At 34.7% G+C, this 24,247-nt stretch overlaps 1 protein-coding gene across 2 annotated transcripts; it reads right to left on the reverse strand.

Moving 5' to 3' along the window:
• Nucleotides 1-9,208: 9,208 nt before the first annotated feature.
• Nucleotides 9,209-23,913, reverse strand: LOC128236157 (uncharacterized). 2 transcript variants are annotated; one of them, XM_052951042.1, is made up of 7 exons: nt 23,859-23,913; nt 23,190-23,239; nt 16,618-16,710; nt 15,979-16,071; nt 15,386-15,478; nt 9,870-9,946; nt 9,209-9,262 (listed from the first exon to the last, which is right to left on the reverse strand). In XM_052951042.1, exons 2-6 carry the CDS (start codon nt 23,212-23,214, stop codon nt 9,894-9,896), a joined length of 357 nt encoding a protein of 118 aa, XP_052807002.1. In that variant the 5' UTR covers nt 23,215-23,239; nt 23,859-23,913; the 3' UTR covers nt 9,209-9,262; nt 9,870-9,893. The 2 variants fall into 2 exon arrangements, 1 of the variants encoding a protein (XP_052807002.1); XR_008261272.1 differs by lacking the exons at nt 23,190-23,239; nt 23,859-23,913 and adding an exon at nt 22,056-22,135.
• Between the last annotated feature and the right edge of the window lie 334 nt (nt 23,914-24,247).

Genomic DNA, 24,247 nt, shown 5'->3' on the forward strand with positions numbered 1-24,247 from the left:
ACTTTGAGCGGACGTGCAGAGCGACCTACATTCAATGTCAGGGTCCCACTTTGGGTCATAAGGTCATAATGCCATTTTAGTTATTTTTGGTGTGATCAATCCATAATAATGTTAGGACTTCAAAATAACTATGCCTCATGTTTAAGTCATAAATCGAAGTGTAGAGAAAAGGTCAACGTCAAAGGTCAAACAGCCATTTGTAACTCATCAGCCGATGGAGGGATTTTAAACTAACTTGGTCTTTTTCGACCTTAAGTTTATCATTCAATGTAATTATCGAAATTTTTAATAGGAACTGCCGTTTCTCGATCCAGATCGACATTTGTTTTCTGTTTGTCCAACACCGTTTGCCATGCTACAATAGAGAGTTAAATGCTATAGTTTTAAACCCAATTAAATGAAGAGCCCAGCTTTATTCGGGGCTAAGTAATTACATATATATATATTCAGTTTAATGAATACTAAAGATGCACTTTGTACAAAACAATTCATACATACTGTGTCTGAATACATCGGAAGACAAGCATTTAAATGAGTATTTCATATAAGTTCCTTTCTATGATCGTGTTTACTTGTTCTGAATTGTACGATGTAGATCGTGTAAGACAAGGGTGAGATTCTATGTAGTTTTCACTAGCAAATTACTCCTGACTATAAAATGGACTGAAAGAGCATTATAAAATATCAAAATATTATGTAGTGATATCAAACAAATTTACCGGTAGCCGGTTAACAAAGACCCGAATCGGGTACACAACACTAAGCTTCAAGCCATTTAGTTGAAGCAATAACGTTCTGGAATCGTGTAAAGAGAAGGTTGTTTGCTTCAAAGAAAAGATGTAAGTAGCTATGTAAAAGGTTGCTGGTTGTTGTTGCACAAAGCTGGTAAAAAAAGTAAAGAAGACGGGTCCGTTGGTATCTTGGCCTTTGGGCAAAGCATAGAGTTTCGTTTGCCCCACAGACGTGGGTGAGTTTGAGAGATAACGACGATGAAGGTCTATTGGCAAGGCACTACATCCGAATCAAAGGCGAGTTTTGAAAATCTGCATCCTTCTGATGTCGCGTTTAAAGATAGGAACTACCACACTACTGAACTGTTTTGAAGTTTTCTTAATTGCTGGAAGTGTGATTGTCTATTTATGTTGAAGCCACCGTTATCGCTTGTTAAGCCACTGATGATATTTTTTTTTCTTGCCGGATTTTATTTAAAAAAAATGAGTTTCTAACTTAAAGTAGTGATTTTTTTTATCTCAATGGCTTCTTTTTCTATTGAAGGCCATGGACGACTTCATCAACTAATTTTGCCACAAGTGATTACAGCTGCTTTCCAACCGTGCCTTTTAAATATCATCGAAAATATGTATCATTACAGCGTTGTCTACGACGTTCATGCCTATAGTATCAGATGTGGAAGAAAGTGGAAGTGCTCTTGCTTTGTGTTCATGTTGATAAAATAGCGATGATTATTTCCTCTAGTTGCTTGCGCCTTGAACAGGTGAATCGACCGTTTTTAAACGTTGTTAACTCATTGCACGCTTTCTGTTTTGGTCGGTGATAATGATTGAGAGGTGATGATTATAATGTATTAAACGTACAATGCATGATTGCATCTGTACTATATATCATTAACCCACTTGTGATTTCGGTCACAGGACATAATATATTTGCCATTCGTAAAATCAACAAACCGATTTTGTCAAAATATTAAGGTCGAGATTGCTCGGCAAATGACATTAAATGTTTGTATTTGACAATAAGAAGCTGGCTTGAAGGAGGACATTGAATGTTGTGCTGTCTAGACACGCTGTTTTCGACATTCTGAACATAAATGTAGTGCTTGCTCAACAAACAGCATTTGACATTCCGAAAACAAAGATTGTTACAAAGCGACAAACAACATATTACATTGCTTGTTGAGTTGGCTTACACAATGGACATTTAACATCTGAAAATGTGTGTCCAGCTAGCTTGATAAGCGACAACTGAAATTGCCAAAATAGACTACCAAGCTTATTGGTCATAATAACGACTATAAAGCATTCAGAAAATGTTGAACTACAAACGTAAATCGACATTCAGAAATGAAATGTCGCGCTGTTCGACAAAACGAGTTTCAACGTTTAAAAATCAATGCAAACCTGGATTTAATACAAACGAAATTCGATATCTTGACAAATGTTAAACATTGAACGCTTTTACCAACGACAATATGAAAACACAAGCTTATACGACATAAAGCATTGAATTGCAACGAAATTGTTTAAGTTTGACAATTGTGTACCAAGCTTAGGTATACTTCTAGTCTCGTGCTTGATATTTGTTTTAAATGCATGTCATCGCTTAATGGAAATTCATAGTTTGTCATCTGTGCAAAGGGCTTTTAAGTTTTTAGTAAAAGACAATTTTACATTTTATTTACTTTATTCAACAAAAGATTTATGCAATGTCAGTATCATCAACACCTTGTTGCCTTACTCACTCTAAGGGTTTCATTAAATAATGTAGGTCTCATCTGTTCGCCCTTTCATCTGTGAAGAAAAATGTTATTTGGTGTAAACCTGGATAGTCTTGTTGAAATTAACCGGTCAAACATAGCAAGTACACGTGTCTTTAGTTACTGGGGCCATATGGCAGAAAAGCTCTAAGTCTTAGGCTGAAATCATACCCTTTCCTTATATTCAATCATTTTAAATCTGTTTTATTGAATTGGTAAAAGTATTATGCTTAATGTATGTAGCAATTTAAGCATATGCAAATCTTTTTCTAAAGATGAAAACACCGATTTAAAAAAAATTAAATAAACAATATATACAGGAATTCCATTTAACACTTTAGTAAAAAACTAATCTAAAGTTGCTTCTGTACAGAAGCCCAAAGCGTGTAAAATAATAGCAATATTACACAAATACAAGAAGTTACAAAATCTACTATGTTTCAATATATATTTGGTACCTTTTCGCATTAACTCCACGAAATTGTATCTGCTGTCGACAGTATTAGGTGCATGGACGTTACAACGGTCATTTTTTGGTATCTTTAAGCAAATGTAAGTTCAAAACTAAAGAAACTAGTAAAAATGAAAATGTATTCTTATGGCACATAAGTTAGTTGTAAGTCAGTTACTTTTCGCACAGCGAGGGGAACGAGTTGAAGCTCTTTACGTCCCCCCAGCCGCTGGTGGTGCTTGTCATGAAGGGGTGTCCGCCCGGCTCGCTATTCCGCCATGCCGTGTAGTCGAACCGTTCCCCGCTGTCCCAGTGCAACGCAGCTCCGTCCCAAGATCCGCATATAAACAGGTACGATATGGTGCGTTCCGCCTGCAAGTTGGCGGCCATGTCCTTCTCATGCTCGTCCCCGATAGACGACATGTACGCGCCTTGACTGTGGCAGCTCGCCTTTGCCTCCGGCCACTTCATGTTGGTCATGTTCAGCAGGTAACAGGACGTGCGATCCTTCAGCCATCCGATGGGGCACCGTGGAATCTGTTGGTACAACAAAGCATGAAACAAAGCAAAACAATCCGTATTTGTAATGATTTCATATTCAACTGATAATCGTTAATAACATATAGATATATTTGCATAAAAATATTTAGTTTTTCGCTGCAACATGAATCAGTTTTATTGAAATGGCACCATCCCTTATTATCTACTAAATTAAAATGTACTGTACCTTAACGATGTTGTTTATTGACAGTGCATAAATAATGATATAACACACAAAGATACAAATCAGATAAAGACTAAATAGGTTATGAAAGTGCAAACCGGTCAAATGTTTCCGGTCACGCCCCAGTGCCGGAAAGTCAATATTCCACCTCAAAAGAAAATAAGTCACACGCAACAATTGACATATAATATACCACATTTAGCCTAAAATGTTACAATTATAGGGAACTATTTTTTAAGCATAAACACCCAAGTCCTTTATGTGTTAATCCGATCTTGGCATTGTTCAATCTAATTTCGTCCCGTCCAGACCTCCGGTATTTGACTTTAAAAACACCAACCTATCCCTCCCTCCCCCTATTAGTATTATGTTTTGTGTGTGTGTGTGTGTGTGTTATTAAATGCTTTGTTAGATTAGCTACAAGTTTTATGTCGCAACGTTTAATTATGGCGTCGAGGCCATTTTCGCCAAACTAATTTTTATTTATTAAATGTTATACAAAGTCTTGTCTTTTGGAGAAACGATAAATTATGTAAAAACATAGCAAAATTATGATGAGTTGAAATGATTTTGTGATTCTGTTAATTTCTGCTTGCTTTTTTATTTTTAAGAAGCCATTCTTGAAATTTCAAACATTTTTACATCAAATATTATTTTTGTTGTTGATAGTAGTACCTCATTCAAATGGGGGTTTTTGCTTAAGTTTTCCTACTCTGGTCACATGACCGATAACACTTGACCTGTATGTAAGAAAAACCTTCTTCTGCATCGCTATTTTCCAACTGGAATCAGACCGGAACCACGTAAGATACCCTGTTGCCGTGGTTTCCATCAGTTGGCATGACCCAGAACCGTTCCGGAAAGGCGCAATATTGCACATGCTACCTCGTTCTGAACACAGTAAAACACACTCCACCGCTGACTTTACAGCGTATACCGCCAGTAAAACCCCAGATATAAAAGTTGTAGTGTTTGGTTTGTAGAATTTGATTTGTGTTGATATTTCAAGAGATAAATCCACCAGGCTTAAGAAAATGAGAATCGTTGAACGGGGCAATGTGTACTGCAGAGTGCTAGCAAGTGATCTGAGTGATCATAGCTTGTCCCGAAGTTTATATAATAATTATCTGGCGAATTTAATATAAATTAACGTGTGCATATGCCCCCATATGCCGTTTTCTCATACAGCTGCATTGTAGATAAACCGATTCAATAGGAGATGACGTTTTATTATTGGTGACTTCGAATAGATACAGTAATTGGTATTTAATTAATTGGTATATAAATGAAAAGCGTTTTGTTGTCAATTAAACGGTTTGTTGGAATTTATATATGAAAGGAAAGTCCGCTAAAACAAAACGCAAAGAAAGCCTATTGTTGTGTTTGTTTTGAGCCATAATGGTGTATTGCGAAGATATCGAAAACATATTGAAAGGACTTTTGTTAAACTAGCCTTAGTCATGTGTTTATTTCAAAATGACCAGCCTTGTTCAAAGACCAATCCTTGCTGGCTATAATCAAAGAACAGACAAAGGAAATTGTTGCAAACAATGTAAACTTCCGGACCGGGTCTAAAGTTTGAAAACAGCGCCAATAAAAGCATTAATGTTCACGTGTTTCTACAGCTATACGTAAGGGAAAATTATTGAAGGCGGTTAGAACATCAACATGTTAACGCATAATTGTTGTGTGACCTTTTACCCTTAAGTGTTTTCCACATTGATGGTATGTGACTTTGGCTCGATATGCCTAACAACTGTTTCGAATATTTTCGAAATTCTTCAATCGGTTGAAAAGGTATTGAGCAAATATGGAAGTCTGGACCTTAAAGGCAGGATACTTAGTCAGTTTAACACCTTTCATCGGCTGATGAGATGCGGATGAGACCACATACTGTGGCATTGATATTGAATTTAGTAGAGTGAACCGTAACGCCGCTCGCTGACTGGTTGTAGTGGACGTAATACAACGCTATTTTCAAATGTGAGGTATTTGACCCTCGGTTTACCTTAACCTTATAGAAATATGAATTGAATCCTATATATGCACTACCACTCGATGTGGCTAATACATGTGGTCCAGTTATTTTCAAATCCTTACAACATTATGGAGCGATAACAAAAATGACTAATAAAGGGCTATATCATTTTGATCTTTGAATTCTAATCATGACCCCAGCACTGAATGTAGATCGCTCGATTTGGTTGATGGTTACGTAGCGGATACGAACAATGACCAACATGGCAATCTGGCTTTTGACTCTATGTAAAACATTGACATTTAGTTTTGTTGGAAATGTTCGATTTTTAAAAATATAAAAATGGAAGTTGTTTTTGTTTAGATATGACCGATTAAAATGATGCGAAAACATTTCGGTCGTTTTGTGGACGAATTTGTTTTCGTTTAAGCCCAAAATAGACCCGCAATCCTATTCGCTGACGAGGAAAGTTCCATGTTGCATTTGATGAAAACAAATAATTCGAAGGTTTTCAAAGAGGATTTTGCACAACACGTCAAAAGTCCTAAAATGGGCATTACTATCTTAAATAAATGTTAATGACTAAAAAATGCAACATCTCAATGAACTCAATAGAAAGCTGTCCAACACCGTTTGAAAAATAGGGTTGTTATAAAATATTTACACAAATATAACTACAGTTCTACACAAGTTCTGGAATAAGACCGTCCGTATAATGATTTTCATTATATGAATTCATTTTTACCACTAACCGTGAGTAACATGAACTTAATGAAATAAAGTGTCACATGCATTCATGGCATCCGTGTCGAATTCAGTAACTGCATCATTGCAAGCGCAGGACGTGAGATACATCTATCCTTAAATATACGCAAAATTATCCAAACGGTTACACACTCAATGTAGCCAAATGTATGAAGTTGTGAAACAGATTATTACATGCATCGTTTAAAAAAAATAGACCTATAGCGTGAACCCAAATATATCCCATGTAATTTTTAATGTTTTAGATATGTTACGTTGCGTTCTAAAGGGTTAAAAATTAATATACGGCATTGGAATTATTTACGATAAACAAATCAAAATGGCATCATAATTGCGTATTTACATACTTTTTTTCTAGCAAAATAATGGTCTTTACCTACTTGAGTCTGCTTAAATTTGATAGGCTTGAGACTGTTCTTTTTCAGTGCATCTCTCTCCTCTCTTTTTGGACCGATTTATCAAAAATTAGGGTTCATTTGATTGTTGTAACCGCAGGCCGGTGGTCACTTCGGCGGTCTATTCGACCCTTACGATTCACATTAATTGGGCAGCAGCGGCCATTCCCATTTAAACAGGGAGGTTAACCAAGCAGTTCTGGGTTCCTCGCATTTATATTCAATGTGTGCGGCGAGGTTATAAAAATTGGCGGTGCGCCTACACAAGAATAATAATTTCACGTCTTATAGAAGTCATTTAATGCGGCGTACTCACAATAGAGATTATGACTTCCGTTTTAGATCAGACAGTGTTACGAAATAAAAAGTGAAAAAGTCGGACTTCCATCCGAAATCTGGAATGTCCTATCCTTGTCCAAACGCAGTCGTATTCGTTCGTTATGTAAAAACAGTCCTGTGTTGCCTATACGGTGTCATGTGGAACGGGCATGATCTGGAGAAGGCTTTCATTGCCATTTCATTCCGATTGAGTCTAGATTGCGTCCAGATCTTTCCGAATGAGAACCGTCATTGTCGATGCGCATTCGGAAGAATCTGGACTAGGTCGGGACAGACGCGGTCGTTTTAGCCATGTGAAAGATACGAATCGGATCAGTATTGAGAACGAGAAAACCCTGAATGTGTGACTGAGGCTTTATGCATTTCAAAGACAGTAAATCCGATACGATCGGTTCTCGCTTTGATAAAAAGTGTGTGTTGTATTGCAAAAACGGATTCAATGCATCTATAATATCATGTTCTGTATTTTGCAAGATGGATATATTGCTGCTATAAGATCGTGAATTAACAATGACTGTTAATCGTGATATTATCTACAGCATTATGCTGTTAATATTGACTTATTATAAACAGTTATTTTTGAAAATGTACGAGCTGCTCTAATGCTAAGATTCGAACTGCTATAAACATGTTGACTGGTTCGTTTCCATTGTGTTTTGCCTTGGAGACGTCGAGTTAATCTTCCTCTGGTCCTGATGCAATAGGAACAGCACCATGATGCAGTTTTCTGAAAGGCCGGTAACCATGGTAATTGGAGCACGTATCGTCCATAGTTGATATCAGTAACAACATTAACCAATGGTACTTTTTGGCGTTTGTGAAATGAAACACTTGACTGTTTTGTAAGTGATATAAAATGAATTTATTGCTGGTAACTATTTATGTGAAGCCAATATTTCAGGGTAATTAGTGTTATTTGAAAGGAAAAAAACAACAACATCATATTATCGTTAGCATTATCTTTTGTTTCAAAAACCCGCATGTTTTGTTATTTGGCATTGAACTAATGAATAGCAAAGTAAACAATATTTGTTTTCTTCCCTGAGCAAAAATTATGCGTTATGAAAAGCGATTTCGTAATACATATTTGGTACATGTATCTTATTAGAGTTGATTGAGGTGTGTATGGAAGTAAGTTTCATAAAGTGAAACAAATGTTCTGTTAGGAACATTTAGAAACAGTAAGGAATGTAAATTAGTAAATTACTATAATGCAATTAAGTTATCAACCTTAAGTATGTCTTTTAGTTTAATTTAGGACAAGGGTATAGCGCCTACCAGATAGTGTTGTATATCAAAACAGTTTTATACAGAACTAAGGAGTTCTGATACACATGTACGATAAATGATCTAAGGTGAAATAGATGTTCACTTTTATACAGAACTAAGGAGTTCTGATACACATGTACGATAAATGATCTAAGGTGAAATAGATGTTCACTTTTATACAGAACTAAGGAGTTCTAATACACATGTACGATAAATGATCTAAGGTAAAATAGATGTTCACTTTTATACAGAACTAAGGAGTTCTGATACACATGTACGATAAATGACCTAAGGTGAAATAGATGTCTCAACCTAACACACACACTTCTAAATTTTCTACTGTATATTAATTCGAAGTCTTAGCAAATTTTCGACATATTTTATCGACCATTCAAAAACTACAAATAGTTTAATACAATCGATGTATATGATCCTATTTTTTAACACATTTTCAGAATTAAGTACTCTGCCAACTGGCGTCTTAAGAGAATTACGAGTATTTTATTATTGATTTCTTATTATAAGTTTTTGTCTTCTTCAATATCTTTCTATTAGTTGATGTATATTGATTTAACTTATTTTTAAACTTTTGGTTTGTAAAAAAGTATACTTTGTTTTGAATCATATGTCAATCAATTTGCGGTCATTAAGTATCAGTTATCTCAGAATTTTTTTTTCCAAACTTTTCTTTCTGCGTTCTTTAAGAAAACATTCATAGTGTTTTATGGTTGCATTTATGAACAAAATGCAGAAAAGCTTATAGTTTAATCATATATTATCGTACAACTAGTTATGGAAAACGACTTGAGTAAATCGAAATTGTGACCGTCGTTCTTTTCTGTTGCTTCTGAAACAAGACGAATACTTTATTAATTCAATAAATAGACGCCCGAAATATACATGACCTTCAAAAATGATTATGACATAACACAAGCACAGTTGTAAAAATCTCTAACATAAACCCAGTTTAGTGGCACAAGGTAAGTCCTAAGACGACAATGCTAGAAATACAAAAACGTTTAAACTCCACATACAGACGAAACATGCATCAAATAGCTTGTATACAAACTGATGTTTTTGGGTCGAATTCTACATGATCATATACTTTTATTAAAATTCAATCCATACTTTGTAACATTCACAAGGTATAAACTGAACAGTTCAGGAAAGATTAGCAAGTTGCAAACATGCAATTCAACGCTTTTTTATGTTTTCGTTCATATTTATTACTCGCCAATGTGCCAATTGTATATCGACTGGATCATACACTAACTGAAAGTCAACATTCCCAGTTGATAAGTGAGCAAGTCAATAAAAGTATGTCAACATATCGTATTATATCTTGTTACGTCGATGGAATACAAGTCGACATGATTTTATGATCGCAGCATCAAGAAGCACAATATACCCATCAACACATTTAAAGCGATAAAAAACACACGAGAGTAACTTACCGATAATATAGATATAGAAGCTACTTAGGCTACAAAGTGGTCAGTGTTGTCAATCCCATCTTGTTCAATATCTTGCACTGAAATAAAACAATTATATGTACAAGATAAATGTATCCAAACAAGTATATAAACAATCATGCACTCGTCTTTGCCTGCAAACACCAATAAACTGTAACTAAAACATATCGCCTTTCCTGTTAAAAACTTAAAATACAGCACATCAGCAAGGATGGCTTTGTTGAATTATTTACTGTTCGTGTTACATCCCCAAGTTGTCTTTGCCGTTTTAAAATGTTGTTAGAACTTATCATCTACAACTATTAAAGAACGCTTAATGTAAAACGTTATAGTTATTTGTTATACATATCGAAATTTTAGTCTTCCTGGCTACAAATTACTAGGTATTAGTTAGTTTTCTGCCACAAATATTGTCAGCGTATTATTTACTTTAGTAATAGAGATGTATATGAACAAAGCAGAGCAAACATACAAGATGTTCATAGACCCATATTGACACATATCATGCAAATGGCGACAAATACAAGCATTTGTACTCGCATATATATATTTATATATATATATAATGTTTAACTGCTGATATATTACATAATCATATGTGGTACTTTCAGCGGAATTATATGGTACTTTATTGATGGAAGACATCACACAACAATAGTTAAATGAATTAGTAAAAACATTTTCAAGTGTTCTAGACGTTTATTTAAATTGAAACTAAAGTGATATGTTTATATTTTTTACATGGATAAGTAACATTTGAAAAGTGAAAATAAAGTAATAAAACTCAAATGTAACGAATACATTGCTACAAAGTCTATACTTGATATCAAATGAATACACAAATGAATAAATTATGTAATAAAATGAAAACATCCGTCAAATAAATAGAGTATATTAGTTTATTTCAGTGTCAGATCGTATTTTAATTCACGAGTGTCATGGAAAAAGCCACGAGTGAAAATATAGTTTTTCTATGATCACGAGTGTAATACAATACAATCTTACACTGAAATAAACAAATTTTCTGTTTCTTTTATGCTAAATTTCCGAGTTATATAGAATTTCTTAATTACCCACTTTTTTGAAAAGGGTGTTATTTACGCCGCTACCCGTGGGGCGACCCTAATGTAAAATTATAGCTGTCAATTTTCTATTTCCGGTTTGTTGAGATAACGTTCTCTGATATTCTTTTTTATAGTTTATTATTCGCTCTTTTAAGTACAACGATTTTATGAACGGTTATCAATGATGTTTTGTAAGTGCACCCATGTTCCAAAAAATAACGAAAACACTTTTATTTTAAGCGTGGCATGAATATTTAACCAAATTACTACATCGCCTTTTATTAAACGAAAATTTGTAAGGTCGAATGTGTTAGCAAAAGAATCGCGGATAATCATTGGATATAAAATATTTTTCTTAGTTTTAAGGCGTGTTTCATGAAACATGGATATTCAGTCATCTTACTGTCAGAGACCAGTCTGTTTTGCTTGAAGACAGGTAGATTTCCATGTAATGATGAGAGCCACGCTAGTTTGTTGTCAAATTTTGAGGCGTGGGTGGGGTAAAAAAATATATCAGTAAATCTGTAAATTGTTGTGTGATTTTTCTGGAAGCTCGTTTTACGTATTACAACGACAAACAGTTCAAATACATTTGAACGATGATATAACATTCTTTTTATGTTCGAACAGTTGTTTTCGTCTGTAATTTGTTTGGTATGAAAGCAAATGTTCGAACATTCAGCTTCAATATCAAGAAAACGTTTGAAAGACGGGATAACTATTTTATAATAAACGGTAAGTTGTTAATTTCCAAATATATCTTTTTTTAAACTTTTGTAACATTCCTTTTAATTGTAATATTTTATTTTCCATCATTTTCTGGTTCAAAGTGAAGGGATCTGTTTCGATCAAGGGGAAGTAACTACAACGGATTTTCAAAGTAGTTCTTAAAGTTGATATTTTCACTCCTTATTTTGCAGTGAAAATATGTCACTGTTGTTATTTCACTGGTTAAACTCTATATTTCATCGAAAAACATTTCGAAAATCGAAAGGATTTTATTATATGCTTCCCGGTTACAATTTGAGCCTTTTATACTATCCACATAGAATAACAGCGCGCAGAGAGCCGGTGCACAATATCAACGACGTCATTTCCATAATGACGCTACTTGCGCTTATATTTTGGCGCGTTTTTCTTATAAGATGCAATTAATTACCTTTTTATTCCAATGAACCCGACGTATAATACCGTGAGTTGTTTATCGTAACCATGATTGGTAGTCAGAATCATTTAACAACGGCTCGCTGTGTAAGCAGTATAGTGACGTCATTGATTGCGTTTACACTTGAGCGAATGTTATAACATAAATTTGATCTGTGCATAATATTGAGAATGATGATGCTTAATTCCAATGATTTGCGTTTAATAAGTATGTTACTATATATAGTAACAAAAATGGCACGTTTTTGAGGTCAATATGCTTTTTTGCGGCATTATGCGATATCGGCCGGCGCATGCTAGGCATTATTTTTCCATAATTGGCGAGTGAATAAACGCAAGTGCAAAAACACGTCATCAGATGTCAATATCATCAAGCATGGCGTCGGAGCGGCTGCTCGAGTTCTTATCTAAGAAACTTTAAGACCTCGATGGAAATATTAAAGCGAACAACCAAACATTTGAAGATACGTTGAAGTTCGTTGACTCTAAGAAAAATACGGCGGCGGTTTCGAAAACAAAAAGCGACGTAAAAAAGGTCAAAGAATGGCTGCGAACGGATGGGGAAGACAGGGAGCTGGAGAACATCCCGGCATTTGAACTTCATGTTTTATTGTCCCAATTCCTTTTGGGTTAAAATAAAATTACAAAAACTGGTGATGAACTGGATCCTACAACCATACAATGAGTAATTTCATCGATCCGACGACATCTGGAGATCTGACAGACGCGGAATACGCTGAAGGCCAAGGCCAAAGATTTGAAAGAGAGGGGTCTTGGAAGTAAGACCAACAGGGCTGACAGATTCATGGACGAGGAAATTCAGAAACTCTATTCTCAGCAACTTCTTGGACCCGCCAAGTCAAAAACTGCATCACGTTCCCCCCTACGGCCTAAGGTTAATCATCAACTTATGCAGTAAATAACAACAAGAAAACTATATCATCATATTTATTTATTAAAATAATGACAATATTTTGTTGAAAAATTTGTTTTCACAATTTTAAATCAGCAAACGGTTTGACAGCTTTTTGTTTACATTGACACCGTTAGGTTTCTAAGTGACAATGCCAAGGGAGATAAGTGTAAAGTTTTTTATTTTTCTATAACGTCTATAAAGGAACCGGTATTGCAAGCTATTTGTACTAGTCTGGACTTAGCTCCCCCAGACAATTTTTTTACAATTTGGCTTTGTTTTTAATTTGTCTTATCGATTTTATTATTCATTTTCAGAAAGTCCAAAGGCTCTCATTAGCACAACATGGCTGAATAACACTATGCATCTGGGTTGAGGGGTCGGCAAGAACATGTTTTTATGCGATGTGGAGATCTGTAGTTGGGGAAATCTAATGTCGCCAGTGGAAAGCTCTTCCTCGAATTTACTGAGAGGGCATGCAAGACGAGAAAAGGTATCAACGATGACCCTAGAGCCTTCAAGCCAAAAACATGGGGAGCAAGGGGTATATGCATCTAAGCATTTTGTGGAAACTTATTAAAAGCCAACCAAATAACATCTAAAAGTATATTCTCAGTTGTAAGAATACAGTATTAAACAAAGTTAATTTTATAATGTATTTTATATTAATAATACACAAAAAAGGTAAAGGTAAAAAAGGGTAAAACTGATAATAAATTATTTCAACATTCATTATATATATACAGTACACATATATAATGTTTGATTCACAGGTGACCCATACTGTCCAGTCAACATGTACAAGACATACAAAGAATTAAGGCCTACTCTTGACTGTTTTATAACAAAGAATAACTAAGATTCTTTGGGATCTATTGCAAGAAACCTGAGTGAAAAGGCCGGCTTTGAAGGGAAACATACGAACCATTCACGAAGAAAAACATTCATCTCTAACTTGCTGGACAAAGGGGTCCCACCAACTGAAGTAGCCTAAATGTCATGACACAAAAATTTACATTCATTGAATCATTACCACACATTAAGTTCGGAAAGACAACAGGAACTGTCTAAAATGATTCATGCCCTAACCAAACCAAAAGAATCAATTACCAGAAGAAGCGCTACTGAAGTATTTGAAAGTACTGAAATTACAGATGAGGAAATGATACATGCAGGAGGTCCTTTAAGTGTCTCTAATGTACTGTCAAAACCTCAGACAATTATCAGTAGATGTGCATTCAATCATCCTGTGAACATTGTGATCAGACATTAAGAATAGAATGAACTGCTAACTGATTGTTGACATTGGTTTCAAAACCCGATGTGTATATATTGAATTTAGTTATACAAGGTGATGTATTATTATTAAGGAACAATAAACAGAACTGAATAAATGGCATATCCCATAAAATTACAATTTTAAGTTATAAACAATGTTTTTGTTTGTGTACCGTACTGGTATATGTGTTTTATGCATTAACCTTTTCTGTGTGAAAATGAATAAAGTGAGATTTGGTTCAAATGGTAAAAGAGTAATAATATCTGCCATGTGTTTCCGTTCCGGATAGAAAAATCCGACCCGAGGGCAGCTGCGTTGCCAGATAACGAGGCTTGCCGAGTAACCGGCTACGCAGCGTGCCCGAGGGTCAGATTTTTCTATTCGGAACGGACACTCATGATAGATATTTTTCTAGCATACCTTAAATTACATTTTTGTGAAGAAAATACATAAAAAGCGCATTTTTGTGCGTTTCACCAAACAGCGCGTGAGATGATGGTTATTGACGTCATGACGCGCAATAATTTGTATTCACTGCATACGTCAATAAGTTCCTTCGATATCTTGCCTTTTAAGGGTTATTTTGTTTTATTTTTTAGGTGTATTTTTGTAAAGTTAATGTTAATGGAACTCATCTATTGAAATATCATAATCATGATTAAACAAAGTGTATAATAAAAGAAATAGAAAGTATTACGTCACAGCGCGTCACTCATCTGGCATGGATAAAGTCACCGGAAATGCCTATCCAGTGTGCTAAAATAATAATATCTGTCATGTGTTCCCCTTCCGGATAGAAAAATCCGACCATAGTTTCTTTGTCTCCCGCGACTGAACATCGCGTGAACCCATGTTTTTTTTGTGTTTTTCCCTTCCTTTTTCATGTTAACGCATTGTCCATACAGCCACCAATTATTCAGTAAGTAACAAGCAACCATTCTCTCGTACTTTCATCTACTGCTCAATTGATACCAATTATTAGTGATTTAATGTAGATTAGTATGAAATGAAACAGAACTATTTCCCAGTTCAGAAAGTCAGTTTCTAAAGAATGAACATTTTACTATTTTATATTTACATTCCAAATATTGCAAAATGCCAAATATTGAGTTCCATGGCCTTGGAAAAACCAGGTTTGGTGTTGGTATTTGCAAATCTTGGTTATTTGGCCCTGCAATAGAGAAAAACGTGTCAAATTATGATAAAATATTATTGATATGGGCAAATATACTATTAATTACTCAATGTGAGGCTCAGCAGTGGTAAATAATGGTTGTTAAATAAACTCACTTACGCAAAGTTCACGTATAAAACAAAATTGGTAAGGACACCTGTAGCTTTTTGAAAACGGAGGGAGTATGAATTACTTTTGTTATGATATACTCCTAAGCGCGACTTTGCTTTTTTGCGAGATTTCCAGGCATACAATTAAACAAAAAGTGTTTGTTTCAGTGTACAATCACAATATTTTGTTGTCTTTTTAACACCAAAATGCATGGCTAAGCCTCTTTTGAAATGTCACTATTGGTGCTCACTCAGTGAAATAGATAACGATCCTACACTGAAACACACTATCCACTGTATACTTCATAAAACGTTGATTATCGACAAGTCAGAAATGAGACAAAAGACAGATTCAAAAGAATGAATATTTTACAGCTTCATATTTACATTCCAAAAATGGCAAAATGCCAAATAATGAGTGTATTCCCCTTGGATGTACCAGGTTTGGTGTTTGTTGTTGCAGGCTCAAGCTATTTAACCCTGTAACCGAACACAAAAACGTGTCAAATTATGATAAAACATTTTTGATATGGGCAAATATACAATAAATCACTCAATGTGAGTCTCAGCAGTGGTGAATAATGATTGTTAAAAGAACTCACACAGTTCCATACGTTAATGAAACGAGACCAACCCTTACGCAAAGTACGTGTATTGAATATATTTGGTTATGGCACCTGTAGCCGTTGGAAAACGGAGGGGGTGGGAATCAGTTTTGTGATGATTTACTTCCAAGCGAGATTTGTTCCCTTTTTTGCGAGATTTCAATGCATATAATTAAACAAAAAGTGTTTGTTTTAGTGTACAATCACAATATTTTGTCGACTTTTTAACACCAAAACGCATGGCTACGCCTCTCTTGAAATGTCACTATTGGTGCTCACTCAGTGAAATAGATAACGATCCTACACTGAAACACACTATCCATTGTATACTTCATAAAACGTTGATTATCGACAAGTCAGAAATGAGACAGAAGACATATCATTAAGCTTAAGAATGTACAATTTACAACGTCATATTTACATTCCAAAGATAGCAAAATGCCAAATAATGAGTCTCCTCCCCATGAGTATACCAGGTTTGGTGTTGGAAGTTGGAGACGCCAGTAATTTGGCCCTGCAATAGATAAAAACGTGTCAAATTATAAAAATAAAACATTTTTGATATGGGCAAATATACTATAAATCACTCGATGTGAGGCTCAGCAGTGGTGAATAATGATTGTTCCAAAAACTTACGCAGTTATATACGTTAATGAAACGGGACCAATCGTTACGCAAAGTAAGTGTATAAAACATATTTGATTAGGGCACCTGTAGTTGTTTGAAAACCGAGGGAGTATGAATTACTTTTGTGATGATTTACCCCTAAGCGAGATTTTTCTCCTTTTTGCAAGATTTTGTCTTTGAGAGGGGCAGGACTCATTTTGTATAATGTTTTGATCCCTTTGCGAGATATAAAGAATATAATCTATGATGTTTTGGGTATTTGCGAGGTATAAGTAAAAAATAACAATAATAAACATTGTTGTATAACGATGCTGCCCTTAGCGGTGTCAGGGAAACAACTTTTGCATAACCCGACGTATGATATCGTGAATAGTTATTCATCGTAACCATGTTTGTTAGTCAGAATGAATAAACAGCGGCTCGCTGTGTTAGCAGTGCAATGATGTCAAACTGGTCATAGTGAATGAAATTATCAAACCATGCAAAATAGTAAACCCTTTTACACATTTTCCAGGCGTAGAAAATCACTTCCCCGTCAATAACTATGACAAATATAAAAGTCGTGTCTAGTCAAATGTCAGTAAATCTTATATCTTTAGGATTTATCAATCATACCCTTATCTACTTGTAAATATATGATGAACTACAACAACATAACCTAATTTGCAACTACCTGCAATACACACTACCGACAACTAAATATACAAGTCTTTATACTTTGTAAATTACATTCCCTCTGACCACACTTTTGCTTTCTGTCTACCCCCTGTCTTCAAATTGTGCTTTCATGTCATAATATTTCTTTTGACGTTTATTTGCTCTAACCACTTACTCATCAACTATCTTTCTAGTTCGCAACGTTCTATTTTGTAAATCCACATTGTACTCCCTAGTATTCTTATTCACTGACTGCTGCTCATTCGCTGCTTTAAAGACCGCATCTATGTGTAGTTTTGGCTAACGACCATACATGAGTTCGAAAGACGCTACCCGTGGCGACTCGTGTGTTGTACAATAAACCAAATTATTAATATAACCCTTTATATTTGTTGTTGTTTTTTTGGAAATTTCCAATCTTTCTAACATGTCCAGTAAAGTTTTAGTAAATCTTTCGGTGCTAGAGTTTTCTTGTTATGAAGTGATCAGTAATCACGAGGACATTTGCAATACATCCTTTCGTTAGCTCAGTGTTAGAAAGTTAATACATACCAACTCTAAAGGATAGGTGGTATGTACATTACAAGTGGTACACTAGAATGAGTAGAGTTCTTCTTCCTTAAACATCTATCGTACTCACTAATCCGTTTATCTACATCACAAGACATACTAGGCCAGTAAAACCTTTCTCATAATAAACTCATGGTCCTATCTCGACCACGGTGTCCTGCATCACAATGCAAACCTTGGAAAACGTGTCTGCTATAACATTCTGGGATTACCTTTTTCAATACCTACTTCGTTTTCATGAAGTATTCTAAATAAAATTTCTCTCTATAACAAAGTTCTTAAACTGTTTATTCATTGTCCTGTCATTGTTACCTATGCCTTGTCTGATCTATTGTTGCAATCCTCCATCTGTCAATCAAACTATCTCGTTTCTGGGCTCTTCTGATTTCTCGCATCTAAATTTGGCTAATGCTTGGCCCGGGTTGTATGTCGCTTCAAGAATATTGATCGGTGCAGATGTTAAAATCTCTATGAATTGTGGTTCGGTAACACAGTTACAAATGGTTTTTATTGTGATATTGTCAATCTTCACCCTTTATTCTTCATCTTGAACAAGCTCTCATGTGAATATCGATTAAGTCCATCAGCATCAGCTTTCCTTAAACCACTGTAGGTAATATCAAAAGTGTAATTACCTAATGCAAAAGTCCAATGCCTGCCTTTGCAATCTAATTTCGCAGACGTAAAAATGTAAGTTTAACGGATTATTATCTGTTAGTACAGAGAAATGACTATTTATCAGTTAATCAGAGATTTCTTTAGTCACTGCCCATTTTCGAGCAAGAAATTCAACCTTAAATGCAGAGTATGGTTTTCTTATTTACTAGCATACGAAATGAAATGTTCTCTTTGCGTTTGGTAAAACACATCCTTAGAGGAAACATTCCGTATGAAGTTCAAATGGGAGCTTGAAGTTAGGATATTCTTAAATGAAGGCGAAATCAAATAAACCATCAATTCCCCCAAACACCTTCTGTTCCACATCAGGCCACCTCCATTTCTTCGTTTTATTCTTCGGACCTTGCTTGGATAAAGTCGGTGTCATCAAATCCGCTAATGGCCTCCTAATCGTACTAATGTCTCTTATAAACCTCCTGTTGTATCCCGCGAAGGCAAGGAAACTCTTGAGTTCTTCGGGTGAAGTAGGTATTGGCCACTATTTGGTTTATCCAAGAAATGGAACCATCTATCGAAAAAAACATGCACTCCTCTGAGGCTAATTTCAGTCCAAATTATTCAAATTATTAGAAATATGTTTTCTAGATGTTCCGGAAAAATATTAACCGTATATAATAAAAAATAACGAAATATATTACGCATATTTTCATGTTCGAATCTTGCAGACAATCTTTCATGGCCCCCTCACATGAATCAGGTGCATTGGTAAGTCCAAATGGAAGTTTATTCAATTCAAAGAAATCAAGTGCACCTACAGTAAAACCAGTTTCCTTTCAATCTCCAACTTATGATACTCAAATATCATATCTAAAAAGCTGCAATATGTTGCACCATTCAAAGACATTTTCAATGCTTGGAAGGGTATACGAGTCTTTTATAGACTTGGTGTTGACTAGCCTATAATTTATACACATGCGGAGTTTACCATTTTTCCTCCGCACAACGAATGGTGATGCCCATACCGACTTGGATGGTCGCATAATACAAAAAGACAATAATTGTTCCAAATGCTGTCTGACTTCATCAACCATTTTGGGAGGATGTGAGCCTATGTCGCATCTTAAATGGTATACCATCAACTAAATCAATTCGATGTTTCATTTTGTTAAATAGTCCAATATCTGTGTCGCTTGTCGAGAACATGTCCTTATGTTTCATTAGAAGGTTTCTAAGTTAAATATGTTGTTCTTTTTCAAAAAATATTATTCCCATCCAAGTTCAATTCATTATTTTTCTCTCTTTAAATATTTATGTCATCCTCTTCCTGTCTATTCATTACATCTTCAGTTAATATGACAACTTGTTGAAGCTCGGCAAGTATTGCCCGAGGTGCAATATTAATGGTTATTGTTGTCAAATTAGAGAGGATACTACAAATTCATTGTAATTCTTCGAATCAAAGTCAACAACAACTGATGTTACATGAACAAATGATGATAAACTCAAATATTCAGATTCTTGAATAATAGCATTGCATCTTGGGTAGTTATTTTTTCCTTATTAGCCACTGCTGTTATAAGTATATTTTTATTTGGCCCAAGATAAGGTTTACTATTTATAGTACTTCTCACTACTTCAACCCTATTTTGGTTTTGTTTCAATGTTCTTTCTCTTATTATCACAGCCCTAAAACTAAAATACGAAGGGTTATGCAAATTTGCTTTCTGTTTTTACAATTCTGAAGTAATGTATCCAGAATGTTTGTATCAAGAAATGGTGTATTGTTTGAATACTTTGAATAATTGGTATCAGTTGCAATAAAAATATACAAGGTTGTTGTTTTGCACTGTCCAATTCATTATCAACATTGATGATTGCCTCAATATATCATAAATAAGGTAGCTGTTGCCCATCTGCACATTCAAGATTAAGTAAATCAGTAAGTGGTTCGATCAATATGTGAGGCAATGTTCCTTATTAAAAGGCTCAGACATCAAACTTACCCATGACCCTGTATCTAAAAGAGCGATTGAAACAAAATTATTTAGCTTAATATTGCATTCATTAACATCACCAATTCATTTCGGATTATTATCATTAGACGTGACTTGGTTCGATCTCGCAACCGAAGCACTAACTAGTTTTGGCAGTTCCAATGAAAATGTCCTTTCTTTCCGCAGTTATATAAACCCGGCCTGAAATTCTGAGACGCTAGTGGCCTACATGGTCCATTATTCCGTCCTTGTCCACGAATCCTCTTGAATTATCGCTCTGTCCTTGTCCATAACCTCTTCCATATCTACCAGTGTGCACACGTCTATCATCCCGACTAACATATGGGCTGTACTGATATGGAACATGACCTTTATTCGTATCCTCCATTCGGTCGAACCGGTCTTTCAACTGTTTAAACATATTTTTAATTTCTGTAATTTCATTATTTTCAGTAGGTGGAATAACTGGTTTGCAGGGCTTCTTCTTTTCTTCTATTTCATCTTTCATTTCCGCCTCGATTTTTCTTAATTCATTTTTAAAACAACATAATCAACAATTATTTCGCCATGTGTGCTTTCTAACTTGTTTAAGACCTGTTTTACATATACCCCTGTTTATGTATTATCTCAGCCACCTCCCTCTTGACTGATTTCCTGATTCCATGCAGGATTTGTTCCTGGGTGAAGACCCCCTCTGCCAACAATGCGTCAACTTCAAACTTGAAGCAGGGCCAGGTAGCCTCCCCTTGACCACTGTCTCCTCCAAAGTAGAAGGGTAGTGAAAAGAACTTGAAGTGACTTTCTGTTGAAATGCATCCTGCTTTGGTGGAGGTACATGAACTCTCAATGGTTCTTGTTTCATGACTTCCGTCTTTTCTTTATTTCTAAACTTTGACATAAATTTAATCAAGTCTTACTCATTATTAAATTCTGCCCAGTGCCATTAAACCGGGTTTATGTTTAAACGTTTTGCTATTGAGCTTGCTTCTGTAGTTTTTCACATAAGTGTTCAACATTAAGCTTATGAAATGCATCCAAGAGATTTGCATCAGGTCCTAAAATTTAAAGATCTTCTTCCCCAAAAGATAAATCTTCTTCCGTAGACATGAAAATGTCTCACTCAAATTTCAAATAAGTTAATTAACTATAGTGTCGACTCAATATCACTTCACTTAAGTATCAAAGTATATTTAATTAACAAAACTAAATAAACTAAATAAACAACTGCATTAACTCAATACAACCCAGATAACGTCACTTCAATCTACATCATCCAAGATAATCAATTAATCAAAATCAATGTTCCTCAAATCAACAAGTTATATGCACAAATAATTACAGTCTGATCTAGTCAAAGCAAAAACAAAATCAAAGTAAAAATAATTGCGATTACCGTGTTTAGTAAATTATCAAAGACGGCAACTGTCAAATTCTCAATTAAATTAAATTATCTCCAATCCAATCCAAACAAATCCACAACTGCCTATCAAGTGTATACAGCAAATGCAAATTCAGGAATCGATTTCATTCAAAATCAATATTCAAAAGTCAAAAGTGTTTTACTCAACCCAGAAATTAAGAAGTATTTAGCTGATAACCACACATAAATCAAAATGTGTATCGATAAGCACATATAAAAACAAATACAATTTGAAAAATTAAAATCAATTCTTTTTTTCAATCAGGTCAATCTAAAACAAATGCAAATGGACACACACAATGAATGAATAAAATAAATATCCAAGTGTTCTGACTATTTTCTAATTAGATCGATAATGCACTATATCAAATAATTAATAAAGTAAATAACATCAACTTAATGAATAAAAGCTGTATTCATTTTTAATCTCGCATGTAGATATAATTTTCTGAAATATCTTACTACTACGTGACCTACAAGTGTATGTGCTAACTGCGTATTAATTTACTACACCATTGTATTTGGAAAATAGTACAGTAAAATGTCCGGGTCACCGATTTTGCATATGTATCAACCAATCAAAATTGGGAAATCCAAATGACGTCACAACATTTTCACAGGAAAATAATTTCCCTTCACAAATTGAATTAGCGAGGTCACTTGGTCAATATGAGCTGTCAAAAGTGCACCCACTCAATTATATGACCAAAAGGAAATGTGAAACTAACTGAAACCAGCAAAATTGATAGAAATAGCACCTGTTTAAATGCCAAAAGGGAAAAATGGGGCAATAATGGGGAAATAATGGTACTATGATAAATTGAACAGGTATTAGTAAGAAGTTTGTATGTGGTGAAGTTTAAACGAATTCCTACCAAGCAAATCCGGCACTGAGGCAAATATCTAGCAAAAATGTTAGGCATCACTTAATATGGTTGCCTAATAAAAATCAGTATAGCCATTGAAAAATTTCAATGACAATAAATGTTTTGTTTAGAAAGAACAACGTGATAAGCGATTGCTATTTGTTAAGTAGAAATTTCGCAATATTCAATTGCAAAATCAAACAATTCATTGATGGTCTAGGTACACATTTAAAAAAATTACCTTGTATTATTAAATCGTTTTCCATCTTGCAATTGTTTGGTTTTTCCGAGCTTTAAAATAGAGCATACGTAAATGTAATGAGTTAAAAATAGCCTTTAAATATTACAGCTGTAATTGTTGCGCTTTGGCTTATTTGTAATTATAGCTGTAGTTTCCATTTTATTATATACATATGAATATTCTGTCAGAATACTGCATTTTTAACAGAAAAATACAAATAATCGGACAAAAAATTCCCGTATTACACACTGTAGCTTTCTGTTTCCCTATTACACACTAGACGGGGACTCCTTTTTCGATTGTACATTTTAGGTAGTTTCCGCCATTCCGATTCTTGTTTTAGATTGACCTGGCTTACTTATAAAATCGTTAAAGTGGTACTGTTGTTCAGTTTATGACAGCAATTCTTTATAAAGTAAAGAAATGTTTAGCAATAAAACGTTGGCAGTACCGACTCGATCGGAATCTCCGCCCAAATATAATCTAATATCGCAAACCACATGTCCAAAGTAATTTCCACAAACACTTCAAAATGCTACTCAAATGTAACATCACTATCAACCACTACGACAGATCGCCACAAAAAAACAAACGTAGACGGATTCGTGTAATCGATAGTGACAGTGATTGAATGCCCTTAAAGTTATTAGTTCCATGAAAAAAACTCACATTTACCAATTCAACAGTTCAACCGTTTACTTGTTTTAAATGGCGGACGTTTACTTTCGTTTAAGTCAATTCACAAGTGACGTCACACAGTCGCGTGAATTATTTATTTTCATACGCCATTCATATTTTGTATTATACATGTAACTTTTTTGTACTAGTTGCTTATGTGTTTGTGGGTTCGATGAAATTAAAACGTTAACATAATTTTCTGTTTTTATTAAGAAAATAGTTTGAAGGTATATAATAAAACGAAAATTATGTTAGTCGGTTGATCCGTGGTGTTGTATCACTTCTCGCTATTTTTTGAAGAATCCGAAGGTTTTTTCCGCAAGCAACTCGAAGTGATACAACACCACGGATTTCTGCTATTAAATACACGGTTACAATCT

The sequence above is a fragment of the Mya arenaria genome, chromosome 5, assembly GCF_026914265.1.
Source record: "Mya arenaria isolate MELC-2E11 chromosome 5, ASM2691426v1".
NCBI classification, from domain to species: Eukaryota; Metazoa; Mollusca; class Bivalvia; order Myida; family Myidae; genus Mya; species Mya arenaria.

What these genes read in the sequence shown, in the direction of transcription:
- LOC128236157 (XM_052951042.1), bottom strand. Translation starts at nt 23,214, where the DNA reads ATGGAAAACGATTTAATAATACAAG. An exon ending in AAACGATTTAATAATACAAG is followed by an intron (nt 16,711 to 23,189) that starts GTAATTTTTTTA and finishes TATCTATTGCAG; the next exon opens with GGCCAAATTACTGGCGTCTC. An exon ending in CATTTTGCAATATTTGGAAT is followed by an intron (nt 9,947 to 15,385) that starts GTAAATATAAAA and finishes GTTTTATTTCAG; the next exon opens with TGCAAGATATTGAACAAGAT.